The sequence below is a fragment of the Macaca mulatta genome, chromosome 12, assembly GCF_049350105.2.
Source record: "Macaca mulatta isolate MMU2019108-1 chromosome 12, T2T-MMU8v2.0, whole genome shotgun sequence".
In the NCBI taxonomy this organism is placed as follows: domain Eukaryota; kingdom Metazoa; phylum Chordata; class Mammalia; order Primates; family Cercopithecidae; genus Macaca; species Macaca mulatta.
This window is the reverse complement of record NC_133417.1, coordinates 28,859,184-28,875,560: the sequence shown is the minus strand read 5'-3', so window position 1 is coordinate 28,875,560 and position 16,377 is coordinate 28,859,184. Positions and strand designations below refer to the sequence as shown.

The 16,377-nt window shown below is 37.2% G+C and overlaps 1 protein-coding gene across 1 annotated transcript in view; it reads right to left on the bottom strand.

The window, feature by feature from the left end:
* The window catches only part of THSD7B (thrombospondin type 1 domain containing 7B), a 788,242-nt gene that overhangs the window by 437,859 nt on the left and 334,006 nt on the right, over positions 1 to 16,377 (bottom strand). Inside the window, exons 7-8 of the mRNA XM_077956542.1 lie at positions 8,726 to 8,917; positions 6,805 to 7,039 (exon numbers count right to left, since the gene is read on the bottom strand). Of these exons, the coding sequence (XP_077812668.1) occupies positions 6,805 to 7,039; positions 8,726 to 8,917 (427 nt within the window). The remainder of the gene's footprint in view (positions 1 to 6,804; positions 7,040 to 8,725; positions 8,918 to 16,377) is intronic.

Below are 16,377 nucleotides of genomic sequence, written 5' to 3'. Positions count from 1 at the left end.
GAATAAATTTTGTTTTGGGATAACATGTTCCAAAACATCATTCTGGTCACAGAGAGTACAGGATGACAGCTAGAAAGAGGAGAGAGGATGAACACTGGATGTCCTCCTCCAACAAAGCAGGTGTTCAGAGAGTTGATCTAAACAGAAATGAAATAAGAAACAAAATCATTATGAACAAAATGTTTGTGTCCCTCCCAAAATCTGTATGTTGAAACCTAACCCCCAAAGTAAAAACATCAGGTGGTGAAGCCTTTGGGAGATAATTAGATCATGAGGTTAGAGCTCTCATGAATGGCATTAGTGTCCCTTATAAAAAGAGACACCAAGCTGGCTTCCTCTCTGTGTTCTCCACCATGTGAAGGTACAAGCAAGTGGCCGCCTGCAAACCAGGAAGAGGGCTTTCCCTGGAATTCAACCATGAGGTGACACTGGTCTCGGGCTTTCAGCCTCCAAAACTGTCAGAAATAAACGTGTTTATTGTTTCAGCCTCCCAGTCTATGGTATTTTTTTTTATAGCAGCCCAAACTGACATTGACAAAGGTTCTAAGGAACTTGATCAAAAGTACTAATGTAATCAACCAACAGAATGCCAACATTCTGGGAGGAGTCAGGAGAGGAACTAGTGAAAATGAGCTGAAGTTGATTACTTTCATGGGAGCAAACCACGGAATGACAATTTTAAATTGATAAATGTAGAGCTGAAAAATATATAATTTAGAGTTAGGAGGTAAACACCAGAAAGGGAGAAGGGCCAGAGATATACACTTGAATTTGCTTGTATCCACATAAAGATATAGGTGAGGTAGATGAGGAATGAATAAAGTGGTTGTTGGTGACAGGGAAGGAGGAGGGAAGTGGGTGAATGAGAGCCGGGGTGGCATAAGGCTTCCAACTGTTCACCTTTTTATAGTTACAATTGGTGAACTATGTGTTTGTTTTCCCGATCAAAATTCAGAGAGAGACAGAAAAAAAATTCAGCAACTGTTAAAAAGTGGTGGTGCTATATAAATACATTTTCTGGCTTTGATAATGTACTATGGTTATGTAAGATGTTATAGCTGGGGGAAGCTGAGTGAAGGGTACATAGGATCTCTCTGTACAATTTTTGCAAGTCGCTGTGGATCTATAATTATTTCTTTAAAAAGTGATTGTGTTAAGGAGGTAGGATACGAAGTAGAGGAGGAGGTGGTTAAGAACCTACTGCTTTCCACCATCAGTCCCTCTATTATTTTACTTACACAATAAAACATGTAATACTTTGATAAAAATTAACTAAAATTAAAAGATATATACTCAGAAAAAAAGGCTCATAAATTCATTCTTATTAGTGGCATTATTATTAACTATCTTTAAGACATACATACACACACAAGTCATCCATCAAATAGATTGATTCAATGAGCATAACAAGAGAAAGAAAGATGACTGTCATTATCAGGATATAGTGTTATTTAAACAAGCTACTCTGGTAAGGAAAATTTATATCATACTTTAGTCAAGATAAGAAAACACTAAAATCATTCCTAAGTCTCTTATTAATTTTTTAAGGTCTTCTAAAAATGAATTGAACTGCCATTTATTCTAACTCCTCTTCAACCTCTCCTGGTAGATAGCTGGGAATGAAAACACAACTTGAGCAATGCCGACTTCCTGTGCCCAGGAATCACAAGGGTTCCCACATGGACCCACCCAACCCTCAAACATTCATAAAACAGCCTGGAAATTTTTGTGGTGCAACACTTCAGACTTTCTATAGAGACTTGCTAATTATCTCAGGAACTTTACCCGCTTCAATTAGGAGTAGGAGTTAATTTCTTTTAGGGAACTGATATTGTCCATTTTATTGATCCTTTATTGGCGTCACTCACCATAAACACTCACTGAGTAATACTTGAACTCTCCGTGATATGGCCCTTTCTCTCTCAAGTCCAAAAGAAAGAGTATCATTCCCTCAAGAGCAAAGGTCAAGCTTAGGTTACAGTGCTACTACAGAAGACATGAACTGTGGGCTTTCCTGGAAATGAAAGTTATTTTTGGTTTGATAAGGGCCAAATATTTTCTTGCAACTGAAATTGTCTTTTTGTCACTTCCCCTGCCAATGAGGTTTACCTTTTCCTCAGGGATTCAACTTTCTCTTCCTATATATCTATACGTTGTCTATCCTTTCATGCATCGTCACATTTCCAATTTCCATAAATTTTCTCATAGTACTCAAAAATAGTCTTTGGCTATTAGCAACCTAGGTGCACCCCAATTTCTTAAAACAGTAAAGTTGGTTTTCTGTATCACTGTATTGTCACTGACAGAGAAAAGACTTTTGATAACTTTTGGGCTGCTGATGCTGTGTGTGTACATACATGCACATGCTGTACATACACTAATTTTGAGTGCCTTGATGGTAGAATTACATTTTATATCATGTCTTAAAAATCCCATATTATCCCATATTTAGCTCAGTGTAAATGTTTAGTAACAGTAAGTGAATGATTGAATAGTATTCTGTGCTATTGAAGCCTGAAGACAAATAAATCCCTGGCGAATATTAGGCTTATTTCTCCAGCTATTTCCTCAACAAAACTGAAGCCTTGAAACCCAGAGAAACAGACAGATTCACTTTTTAGTTAGTAAGCATATATGGCCCCTTGCCTTTTGTCAAAATTTAACTTCCCGTTTTCATGTAATACTCTGATTTTGGATTAGCAATGCTCTCCATAAAAGGGAATGAATTCCATTTCGATGAATATATTTTCCTGCACTTGCACTGGAATGTTCTATAACTCTTGTCTCTTGGCCTCATTGTAGGCTTCAGTTTTATTTATTTATTTATTTTTAAGACAGAGTTTCTCTCTTGTTGCCCAGGCTGGAGTGCAATGGCGTGCCATATCAGCTCACTGCAAGCTCCACCTCCCAGGTTCAAGAGATTCTCCTGCCTCAGCCTCCCAGGTAGCTGGGATTACAGGCATGTGCCACCACACCCAGCTAATTTTTGTATTTTTAGTAGAGATGGGGTTTCACCATGTTGGCCAGGCTGGTCTCAGGCTCCTCACCTCAGGTGATCCACCTGCCTCGGCCTCCCAAAGTGCTGGGATTACAAGTGTGAGCCACCGCGCCTGGCCAGCTTCAGCTTCTTATAAGCACTGTGCTGAAATACATCACATTGAGCTACAAAGACCTGCTGTTTTTTAGCTATGCCTCCAGGATTAGTCATCTGACCCAGGAACTGATGTATTCATCTCACTCAGCTAGATGGGGAAACCTGCCAAGCTTTTAAACATTAAATGTTTAAATGGAGCGATTTATTGCTATATCTCACAAAATGCCAGTTGTTTTCACATTAAAGGCAGAAAGCACCTTATCAGGAACTTTGAAAGGCTTTGAGTCATGTGTTTTCAATCTTTATTATCATTCTTTTTTGTACACTGCCACTGGGGAAAGAAAAGCATTGAATAGTAAAACAAAACCAAACACAACTTCAGGAAGATCCCAACAAGCTCTCACTCTGATTCAGTTGTGCCCAGGTAGCTCTCATTTTCTGATACGATCAGTTCTATTACTCATACAATGGTAACAGTCTCACCTGTACAATTACATGGAAACCAAAACACTAACCCAGGGACACAAGAACTTGCGAGAAACTCTATGCCTCTCAGTGCAGTGGGCTTAGATATAACATTATTTTGATCCACATGTTCCATGGAGTCATGCTTCCTTCTCTTTTCTGAAGGCTACTTTTGTCCAGGGTATTTTCTTCTTCCTTTCCATTTCTCTATCCCCATCCCAAAGATTTCACATATGACAGGGGATCTTTTCCCACTGCAATGACTTTCATGTGAAAAAGAACAAAAGTATATTTCTGGAGGCATAGCAAAGGATACTTTAAATTGCTGATAACCTCCCTGGTGTTTCACCGGACACTAGGTATTATTTTCTTAGCTCAATTAATCTCATTAACCTCAAGAATTTTAATTAATTTCACTAAAGTCAATTCAGGATGCTCATGTTTAACAGGATTATTTGGAGACATACAGTAAGAATTAAAACTAGGTTGTTAAGTCTCCAGCCTCATTAACAGTACAGACAGTAATTAGCAATGTCTTTATATTTGTATGTGTATGTTAGGGAAAACATCTGTATAATTGATTTTTCTGTGCTTGTAAACCACAGCAAAACTGGAGATGATTTACTGTAATAATAATATTTCAGTCTCACTTATGTACATTTTATAACAAATGCATATTAGCTTATGAATTATGTTTTAAACTACACACTTCTGTTCCTGTGATTTTTTTCTTAATCATCTTTAACATTTGAGTAAGCTGACGTGCTCAGAAACCTTCATAAAACTGTTATTTAAAGTAATAATGATGATGCAAGAAGAAATAGACGCTGATTTGAACATATAACTCAACTTTTTCTGTCCGAATAGCCCTTTAAAATATGATGATAATTCATGGAATAGGTATTAGTCTCAATTCTAACACCTCTTTGCTAAAAAACAAACAAGTTACATTCATGTCCAGTGAATTTTCCTGTCATGGTGGTTCAAAGATGAAAAGCTTTGTGGAAGGGAGATTGGGCTTCAGACATGCTAAAATTTTTCATCACTATAAAGAATAATAGTTTGCTGCATTTTATGTAGGGTTACTCCTACATCTAAGCCATGCTTATTTTTATTTTTACGTTTATTTTAATCTTCTGTGCATCTTTTCTTAAGCAGTTGAAAATTTAGGTCATAAAAATAAACATTTTCTAGGCTTCAATTCTTCTCAGATAAAAGGAGTTCTCATGTCTGCATAACACCTTTATAAAGCTTACAGAACTTTACCATAACCTCATGACTTAGGTTATCACCTGAAGCAGGTGATACTGAATGTTATTGTCCATATTTGTCTATAACTTCCATTGATTCATTGGTCCAATCAATCCATGTGGTGCTATGGCTACTAGGCAAGTTGAAAAATACAAGTGATACAAGTTGACATTTCCAAAATCACTGCTAGCAATGTAGAGTTAGGTTCTGGAGCAAAAACAGTATTTATGAGCTAAAAAGAGCAGGTCATATGTACGACATGTTCACTACTTTTCATGACAGTCCTCTTTAACAAAATTTATCATGGGAGATTAAATGTTTTTCTTGAAGCAAAAGATAAACATCAGCTTCCCTTGATCTTCATATCCAATCCTTGGCAAACCTATCACTCCTCTATACATAGGTTTAGTTCATTCATAAATTCCAGAAATGTTTATACTAACTACCTGCCAGATGCTGTGCTAGACTGGGGTTGGCACAAGAAAGAACATCCAATCCTAGAACTCCGGGAGCCACATTTACGAGAAGAGAAAGGTGAGACGTTCCAGTCTATGCTTCCCTTCATGTCAGAGTGTGAGTTGCAAATACATGACTCCATGTGTATTTGCAAAACCATCCGCTCATCAGATGCTCTAACACAAGCTCTGGGCAGTGTCTGGCCAGTCTGCACTCTATCCACCGTAAGCAGTTCATTTCCCATAACAGAGCTTGCGTGACTTTCCTTACACATGGCCAAAGTGGCTTCCATGACAGTGTGGATCAAGCCCAGAGCCCTTCACCGTGGTTCCCCGGACGAAATTATTCAGTGTTTCCATTGCTCATAAGAGAAACACAAATTAAATTGAACTAGGCAGGACACTGAATGTATTTTCATATTTTGCCATGGAGGGCAGGGTGTAGTCAGTAGGGACAGGACCACGGTTCAGTGCTGCCAGGATTTGTTCCAACTGCGTATCTGTTTCTTCCTGAGCATCAGAATGAATCTCTCCTTTTACTTTTTCCACAAGACCTGACCTTGTCTATGGCAACTCTCAGCTCATATGCTTAGAGTATCATGAACAGAAAAAAATAAGTTTCCTTCTACCAGCTTGAAAATCCCTGGGGAGGCGCTCTGTGTTGCCTAGCTTATGACACTAGACCAAAGCTGGCAGCAGCTCATCCTAGTGTCCCACACCCTGTGCCTGGAGTACGGTCTCCGAATATGGCCACTAGGAATCTCTCCAGATAGACTAGTCACAAGTCTCTCTATAATGCATAGGGCCCTTCTGTTTTCTTCTTTATCAGCCTTCCCACAGGAACTTTAGGAAAATATACATCTCCTCATTTGATCTAGTGATAAAACTCCCACAGCCAGTTCTTCAGTCAATTACTTTTTTTCCTCCCATCATTTGCAGTTGTTCTTGATCTTTTTTGACATCTATATCCTAGTTTCCAAGCCCATATTTTCCTACTGTCTTTAAAACATTTTATATCTCCATGTACAGATAGTATAACATGCATGAGATTGTAAGCCATCCGAGGGCATGGATTCGTTTAGTCTAATTAGAATGGCTGTAGTATGGATGTATCTATTTAATGCAGGAAAGATCTCTGGAGTCTAAAGAAGAGTAAGACACAACCCTTTAATGCAAAGCACAGAACCTAGCTTTATGTTGACCTCATCTTTATGTGATTTGAGAAGAGTAAAAAATACTGAGGTCAGCTCTAGAAAATGTGTTTGATTATTCAAACACATTCAATGTTTGTGGACACTATTCATTTTTATCCATGTACTGATATATTAATACATATTATAAATGTACCAACGATACATACCATAGCTGTGTTTATCCTTGTTTGAGGCACATGTTTTAATCTTTAACAGTCAAACAGCAACAACAAACACTCTTACTCTATCAGAGACCCAGAAATATCTATATCTTGATAAACGCTTTCAACTAAAAATACTCAACATGAAATAATCAAATGCATTTTCAGTAACAGGCTAATAATACCTTTTGGTCATCACTTGTCCCACATGACTCTTGACACAGAAGACCCTCCGAGTCTGAATGCCTACACCACACGTGGCTTCTCCATTCCAGCCAATGGTTGCATTAAGGGCAGTTACCAATGTGTCCTCAGAACAAGGGCCCCAAGGTGATGTCTCCCAGTAAAGTTGCATACAGGAATGGTCGTTACACAAACGATGCTCTTGGAGAGCCTGACTAGGGGGACATGGCTTTCCACCTGCCAAAAATAAGAACAAAAGATAAGACATAGTTGTTGCTGTTGTTGCTGTTCTTGTTTTTGTTATTTCTGCTGTTTTTATGGTCTAGAGAAATAGCTTTGCTGACATAGCCTTCCAAAGACGTGAGCCATTGTGCTGTTCTTTCCAATCTAAGAACAGGGATTTTTGTCCTGAGCAACAACTGAGGATAATATTGTGCGTTCCTTTTCACTAAATAACAAGCGGCAGTCCACATCAATTAGATTTTAAAATTAATTGACTCTATTGCCCACCATTGCAGCATGTATCTCTGAGATAAAACTCCAAAGAAATCTACTTTTCAAAAAATATTTTTTATGCTTCATGTATTAGTTAGAATAGTCTATGACTTCGAAGTGATATTATCTTGAACACACACACAAAACACACACACACACACACACACATACCCCTTATGCAGCATGGTCTTCCTTTCCTATGAAAGGCGTTATTTTTCTAAGAGAACCATTTTAAGACACCTATCCTCTATCAGGCAGTGCATTTCACTGCAATTTGAGAAATCCAGAAATATCTGTTACAGTTTGGAGAAGAGAGCCCTCCTTAAACTCTGAAATAATACCTGACAATGTGCTATCCCCTGGCAGGAAGACCAGACATACATGCATCCATAGACTCTTGGATGAGTCAGACAATCCAATTTCATTATTGCCCTTTTTACAACATTTTTATTTCCATATAAAAAGTGGTATTTATCTAAAGCATTGATCTTTTCCTACTCTTCCACACTTTAATGGTTTATTCAGTGGGCCAAATGCCCAAGATTTGTGACCTTGGTTTTGTTATTCTTGATTTTTTTTCCCATTCACCCCTTCCAGAAATATAAAAGAAAAGAGCAGAAACCAACTTCACTTTAAGAATATGAAAATCTTCATTTATCTTGACCCTGGCCCCATTTCTCAGGATCAAAGAACAGAAACTTACTTAAAAAGTAGTTTCTCACAGCCAGTGGCCATGCTGTCCTGCTGTTCTAACTGAGCCATGGGCAGAAAAAGCCAAGGGAGGGCATGAAAGAAATGACGTGTGCTGGAGATAGAGACCATCACCGTAAATTACTGGAACAGCCGCTCCTGTAATTTGTTCTGATGTCACCTGCTTATATTCTCATAGCACTTTTTAGCTTCATCAAAGCCATTTTCACAGTCTTCATGCTGTGCCCCCCTCCTGCAGAATGCTGGCATGACAGAACAGGATACCAGCATGCACGGATCAGGTAGTTTGCAGATGTTAGTGGCAGTTCCCAGTTGAGAAGCCATGTCTCCTGATTATTAATTTGAAGCTCTTTTTACTAAGCATAGTCTAATTATGTTCCCAACTGCACAAGCTATCTTCAGTTTGGATGTGTGTCAACCAAACTCTGCCTTCTTGTCTAAGAAGGGTATTGAAAAATAACATCCATCTGATTGCCATGGTCCATACACAGGTATGTGGTAAAGCAATTCATGTAAATGGGTGAACCCAGCATAGCTAAACTAGAGGATCAAAGCAAAAAGCATAGAGGGAAATGAAACGGTTAACTTGGATTCAGGGAATGGAGATATCATCTATGTGTGACTATTTCCTCCATATAAACTTCTCTATCACCAATGAGGAAAAATGATAATAATTGAGCTAATGCATCCAGAGTGAAAACATTTTCTGTTACTCACCTTCCCCAGCCAGTGCCAGGATAGTTCTTGACCTGGTCTGTTTCCCATCTGAGTTTTTATTTGAACAGGACTGGGAACAGGATGACCACTCCGTCCACTCGCTCACCACACAGTCCATTCGGCAGGGAATTTCACAAGCCTTCCTCTCAGGAGGAGGTGGTACTGGGCAAAGACTCCCTGATACCTCTTCCCCTACAATCAACAAGATCAAGACAGTTGGTGATTAATGCACAATCAAGGCCAGTCCAAGGAACAGTTAGGCTCACTGCTTTATCTATTACTTCAGTTTAAACTACCACAAAAAAAAAATGAATCCAGAAATATCTGTTGAAGTTTGGAGAAGAGAGCCCCTCCTTAAACTCTGAAATAATACCTGACAATGTGCTATCCCCTGGCAGGAAGACCAGACATACACGCATCCATAGACTCTTGGATGAGTCAGACAATCCAATTTCATTAATTCCAAATGGCTGAAGACAGTTTCTTCAGCCATTCACAATCTTTACATCAGAAAAAACTGCCAGGAGATAATTTGGCATTTAGAAAGGTAGAGACTGCAGCAAAACTCCCATTTGTAATCCTTCATAGAGAGACAAAGTTGACTTCTTTCAGAAACAATTGAGCCATGGATGGCTGAAGACTTATGTGGTAGATGTGTTACGGACAACCATATATAACAAGTATATGCTTTTCTTCAAAACGGAAGTCAGAGCCGTCCGTTCACCTGAAAACCACAATTTATGTTGAGCCTTCTAATCTACTAAATTAAAAGGAATTTTATAATTCTAGCTTTCTTTTGGGTACATTCACCTCCAAATATGCAACCTTATGCAAGATTATCACATAATGTCTCTTTTGTTCTCCTTTTTCATGGTGGTAAATTATCCAAAACTAACATGAAACTGGACCTGTGGCTAAAGTTATGTTAACAAGTTGACATAAAGTTGACAGCCAGTCTGAAGTTCTCCCTAATACATTTACTATTCCCCCTTGAATAATCTAATGCATTGCTAAACCAAAAATAACTATACTCAAAAATACTGCACAAACACACCAGTTGTCAAGGATCCTCAATTTTGCTATTGCCTCAGTGCCTTTCTATAAATACTATTTACAATCCTTTGATACCATATCATAGAACATGATTTTTCAGAAACTATAAAATAATGGAGTTTTATAATTAACAGATGTTAGGACTAAAGGGATAATTTCTAAGTAACGGAAAGATATCTCAATGACTACAATGGCTTCTTAAAACTCTCAGGTTATTTATTTGATATTATTAGAATTCAAATATTCCTCTTTTATAGATAAATAACTCAACTCTTACTATTCCCCTCATTCACAGTCTCCTCATAAAAACAGAGGACACAAAGAATAGTGACATCATTTATTGTTTGAAATAACAACATAAAATGTGAAATGGCAACTATATGAGAGAGGCAGTTTTGTTTGTATGACTTTATGGCTTTGAAATTCTCTTGTCATGATCTGGCTGAAACAAAAAAATAAATGCGAAGGGGACTAGTATTTATTGAAACATCTCCTTGTGCCAGGCACTGTGTTTTGCATATATCACTCAGGCTTTGCATATGTTATTGAGTCCTCACAAGAAACTCTGAATGGCAAGTGTGATCCATCTCATCTCATAGATGAGGGCTCAGAGCAGAGGCTCAGAGAGGAAACTTTGCTCATGCTTACACGGGCCTGAGCTGGGGAGCAAACCCGAACTCTCTGACTCTAAAACTTCTGCATCTCCCATTAACCATGCTGTGTCTAATTCCAAGGAGATGGAGATTCTTTTTCTGAGGAAGTAAATAAAACAAGCTGACAGTCAGCAAGACTGCCTGAAGGAGAAGATAGTGCACAGCTAATATCTGTATTCGTATTTGTAAATGAGACCAGGATCATTGCCCTTGAGGTACAAATAAAGCTTTTCAAGCATATCATGAGAAGTAATAGAGGTTCTAGCAGATAATCAAGCTGAAAGACCAGTTCCAATAATTCTCTCTTCAGTCTCAATCTATTTCCAGGTCGAGTCCACACTGTGTGTAACACACACACATACACACATACAAACACACACACACACCCCCAATACAGCACTTTCCCAAGTATAGAAGCACGCAGTCCAAACAAAAGGCCCAACCTACATCTAATCAAAATTTAATTTCCATACTTGTGAATATTATTAACATAATCTATACACAAAATATTTTAAAGCTATGTCTTGCTATAAACATTTTGAGGAACAAGATATTTGTTTATGGGTTTTATGAATAAAAGTAAGGGGAAAGGTGGGGAATGTTGGGTTAAAAATAGTAACATTGGTTTCATTGCTGAAAAACTTCTCAGTGTTGAAAATGCCAATATATATTGTAAGTTTCCTAGAAGGGAAATGAGATGTAGTGCTTTTCATCTGTATTTGATCAGGGGCCATACTTTTTGAAGAGCATCTGTCTCTTTCTTTCAGAAATGGTACTTTTATGAGTATGCTTTGAGAAAACTCTACATTAAAGAATTATAAAACTGTCAACTACTATTTGATGAGTAAATACTATGTCCAAGACATATGATGGGATAAAAATAGATGGGTTGACTGTTACTTATCTTTCTAGAGCTCATGATTAATGATGAAGATGAGCTATTAACACATAAAAGTAAAACCAAGCCTAAAAGTAAATGTCAAGTTGCAACTGTGTGATTCAAACGTAAAATATTTTAGTGATTCAGGGGATTGGCATGGTTCCCTCCAATAAGGGAAATAAAAGGGCTGAGAACTTGTGGCAAGGATGGAGGGTATTTCAGGCGTTGGAAGGATCAGCAAAGGTTACGTAGGAAAATACGAGGTATCTGGAAGATAGTTAATACTGAAGGTGTGTCATGAAAAGAGAAAGCCTATCTTGGAGGAGTTATTTGACATCAAATTCCAACTGATCTAGACAGAAACATAAGTTTTATTATATTTCTGCCTTCCTTAAATTCCCAGTTACTCAGGTTTCCCGTGACCCAAAATTTACCATCCTCCCTGTTATTACATTTAGTGTTCTCAGTATTCACTTCAGGCGCTCAAATACTTTTTAAAATCTCAGACTTTTTATAAGCTGATACACCTATTTCCTCAGTGAACGTTAATGTCAATACTCCCACCAACACCAACCTTTTGACAGTTTGGCTATACAGGCTAATTCAGAAAAGTGAACAAATAGATCAGAACTTCAGGGAAGCCAAACTAATAGTCATAAGCATCCTGTAATTCCTGTGGGAGTTATTTTAAAAGAAATCTTGAAAAAACAAACAAACAAAAAAAAAACTGCACAATGGTGTCTAAGCTGCAATGTGTCTAGCCAGGCTAAATGAAGTGTATTAAGGTGAATTGTAGCTACCAACATTTACTCACTTAAGGACATCACTTAACATTTTTGAACATCAATTATTTCACTTGTAGGAATTAAATAATAACATTTACCTTTTAGAGCTATTCTAAGGATTAGGATTCATTTATTCAACATACATATCAAGGTATCTAACACATGGTGAGCTCTCAATATACGGGAACCTTAAAAAATGTCTTTGCAAAGACATATATCACAAAAAAAAAAAAACAAATGGTCTTCATCTGAAATCTAGATATTTATGTCACAGTCATGGAAAGCACTTGCTTTACTATTCATATTTGTGTACAAATGACAATCAACAGTTTCACAGATTGGTTTACATAAAATATTCAAAAACTTATAATTATACGGATCCTTTTATTGACATGGTTGGCTAATCTAAACCATCTAAGAGCCAAAAATAAAGCACTTGAGCCTAAATAACCTCATCTGCCCATATACATTGGTATAATGATCTTCCCATTGTGCAGAGAGAACCCATCTCAGAAGAGGAACATTTATGCTTTCCTGTTTTTATTTTCTTGGATCGATCAATGAGACCACGGAAATCTCAGGCAAGCATGGAAAATAAAGCCCCACATAGTTCAAAAGCTTAGCCATTAAAAGTGAATTTCACAAGCTCAGATAATCTAATGTCATAATAAAATGGAATGTATTTAAGAGGGAAATTGAATTCATCTTTCAAAAAGACTCTATACAATTATTCCCAGCACTCACCAGGCTCCCAGGGATCAATAACAGCAAACTCCCTGTTCTCTCCTCGTGGAATAGACTTATTTAAACCAGTTATGATTCTGGGAAAAAGGAACATGGTGCTGCTTTGACCGTATCACTTGGGATTTTGAAAAATAATTTAATGTGATGAAATTCACATAACATAAAATTAACTGTTTTAAGGTAAACATTTCAGCGGCATTTAGCACATTCACAATAGTTACAAAATATTTTAATCACTCAAAAGCAAAGCCCCATATGCATTGAGCAGTTTCTGTTACCTCTTCCCCACAGCCTCTGGAAACTGCCAATTTACATTCTTTTTGTCTCTATGGATTTATTTATTCTGAATATTTTATATATGCTTGTGATGTTTTGCATCTGGCTTCTTTAAGCATAATATTTTGGTGGCACATTCACCTTACAGCATGTTTCAGAACTTCATTCCATTTTATGAATGAACAATATTCCATTGTATGTATATACTGAAATGTGTTTATTCATCTGTTGATGGACATTTGGGCTGTTACCATATTTTGGTTACTATGAATACTACTGCTATGAATATGCATGTGCATATACTTGTTTGAATACCTGTTTCTACTTATTTGGGATATACATCTAGGAGTGGAATTCTGGAGTCACATTTATCACTCAATTTTGCTGGCTGGTGATTCTGGGGGCTGTGGCATAGATATCCACAGGAATAGGCCCTGGCGACAGTTCACACTACTCTTCTAATACCTGCCCATTCTCAGCAGAATCAAAAGCACTTGGACACGACAAAGATTCCTAACACATAAATATACTCAAGATCACTTAAGAATGTTTCTTTTTTCAGTTCAAATGTATATATCAATTAAAAATAAAATATAAATAGCATGTATATTTTATAAAAATAAACAAACAGCATAGTCTATAATTCTTAGTTTCTGACACAAGAGTACAGGTGTCCAAAGAGAGAAAGAAAAAATAAAGATACGAACAAAATAGAAAGACAAAGAAAATAAAAAAACCTAGAAAACCATGAATCCACAGTGTAATTTGAAAAGTAGACCAACACTTTGTTATGATACAAACTTCAAACTACCTTACTCGTCCAAAAATAATGCATACTGGGTACTTTATTGATATTTCCTCTTGTATGCTATTACACTATGGAAAATAACGAAACAGTTATCGAAAATACTCTACATGTCATAAAATTTTATGTCCTATTTAAATCTAAGAAAAGAATGCCAATAAACCTTGATTAAATGCTTGCCCACAGCTCAGTAAGATATCAACAGACGGTACGTAGCAAATTTAGTGGAACTCACATGCATTTAATTCCATTTTTAAAATCTAAATATTATGTCCTCAAAAGCAAGTAGCCCCTGGCCACTTCTGGATTGAGACCCTAACCAGCTAAGGAAATGTTTATACTCAGAACCATTAAAATATGGAACAAAAGCTAAGGGCAAAACAGAAGCTATTTACAATATCCTAATATTGCCAACAACACAGTTAATGTCTCCTCTTGCTAGTTTCAGAATTGGAAGCATATTTGTCTATTTAGCTCACACATATAAGAAGATACATAAAGAAACTTGATGTCAAATATTATAGTAACAAAAACAACATCAACAACTGCAATAAAATAACAACAGCATCTGATATTTGGGAAAGCTGAGAGTGGATTAAACTCTAGCTAACCACATCACATGCAGTATTTCACTGAATATTCATATTAATATCATTAGCTTGGCACTATTGTTACACCTGAGGCATGAAGAAGTTAAAAAACTTGCTCAAAGTTTTTTCCTTACACAGCCAGTGTGTGAGCTGGGTTTGGAAAGCAGATCTGCAATATGTAATAAGCTCAGTTCTTATCCATTAGGGGTTGTGTTGCTTTCTGGTTCATATCTCACATGTATCTTTCTCTTTACATTACTTTTAGATAATACCAAACCATGAATAAGGGACTCTACACAATTCATTATCAGCTCATCAGTAAATCTAGCATGGGGGGAGCAAGCCCAGAAGAGTGGGCACCTTGATTATTTTGGAACTGCATCATGGCATGGGGTGGAATTATACAATGCTTTTCAAACATAGAAAAGATAAGTAGATGAAAGAGAGTTCAGAATGAAGAGATGGAGGAAGTGATAGAATACAAGGCCACATAAGTAAAGACTCAAGTAGGGAGATTCAGCAAAAACTGTACAATGTATGGTGAGCTAAATTACACAAACACAGACAAAAAATATAATAATGATGTAAAGATGCTCACAAAGTGAAAAACAACGAAGTTCTAAGAGCTGATAGAAGTAAAGAAAGAGAACATAGAGCAAAGGCTAAAATGAACATGGGAGGAAAACCCAAAAGAGACATTAAAAAGAAAATACTTGAGATAAGAAATAATAGCAATAATAAACAATAAGAAACAGTATTTCCAAATAAACATGATTACAAAGGCCAGGACTTAGCTAAAATGGCATCCGTGTGGCAGGTGAGCTGTTTGTTTCAGAAGCCTAACTGGGTAGGTATACAAAGTTCTTCAACATACAATAATACAACAATAGTAGCTAACAATTTGATCACCTAGGATGTACCCAGAAACATACTGTTATGTTCTACAAGTATTAGTTTATTTAACCCTCAAAGCATTAATATCAGTAAACACATGCATAGTACTTAATAGATGTCAGTTTCTGCTCCAAGTAAATCATCTATATTAATTCATCTAAATTTCACAATAGTCCTTTGTGGGAACTATCTTTATTAATAAAGGCACTGTGTCTTGGGTAAGTTAAATATTCTGTGTAGAAACAAACACAAGTAAATGGTGGAGCTTGAATTTGGACATGGACAACCCAGTCAGAGTATGTTTCTTAATCATGATGCTCTACTGATACTCAAGCGTTCTGTTCTCTCTCAGGACAATGTATGTACCTGGCTACAGAAGGATCAATCCAGTGGAAAGTCAGTGAAGTGTAAGTATGATCACACCTTTAGTACATGAATAGCGTACTATGTGTTACTCAAGGTGAGAGGAGATGCCAAAGAGCAGAAACAGACTCTATGATTTAGGAGCAAACTGCAGTTGCTCAAAAACAACAAATCAAGCAAAAATCTAACAAAACATCTTAGTGGTCGTGTTAGTTCATTCTCACACTGTTATAAAGAACTGCCTGGGTAATTTATAAAGGAAAGAGGTTAAATTGGCTCATGGTTCTACAGGCTGTACAGGAAGCATGGCTGGAGAGGCCTCAGGAAACTTACTTCATGGCAGAAGGGGGAGCAGTCACACCTTACAGGGCCGAGTTAGGAGGAAGTAGGGGTTGGGGGATACTGCACACTTTTAAACAAACAGATCACATGAGAACTCCCTGTCAAGAGAATAGCAAGGGGGATATCCGCCTCCATGTTCCAGTCACCTCACATCAGACCCCTCTTTCCAATATTCGAGATTACAGTTCAACATGAGAATTGGGTAGAGTTGGGTAGAGTCACAAATCCAAACCACATCAGTGCTGAAATGTTACATTGAGGCGGTCC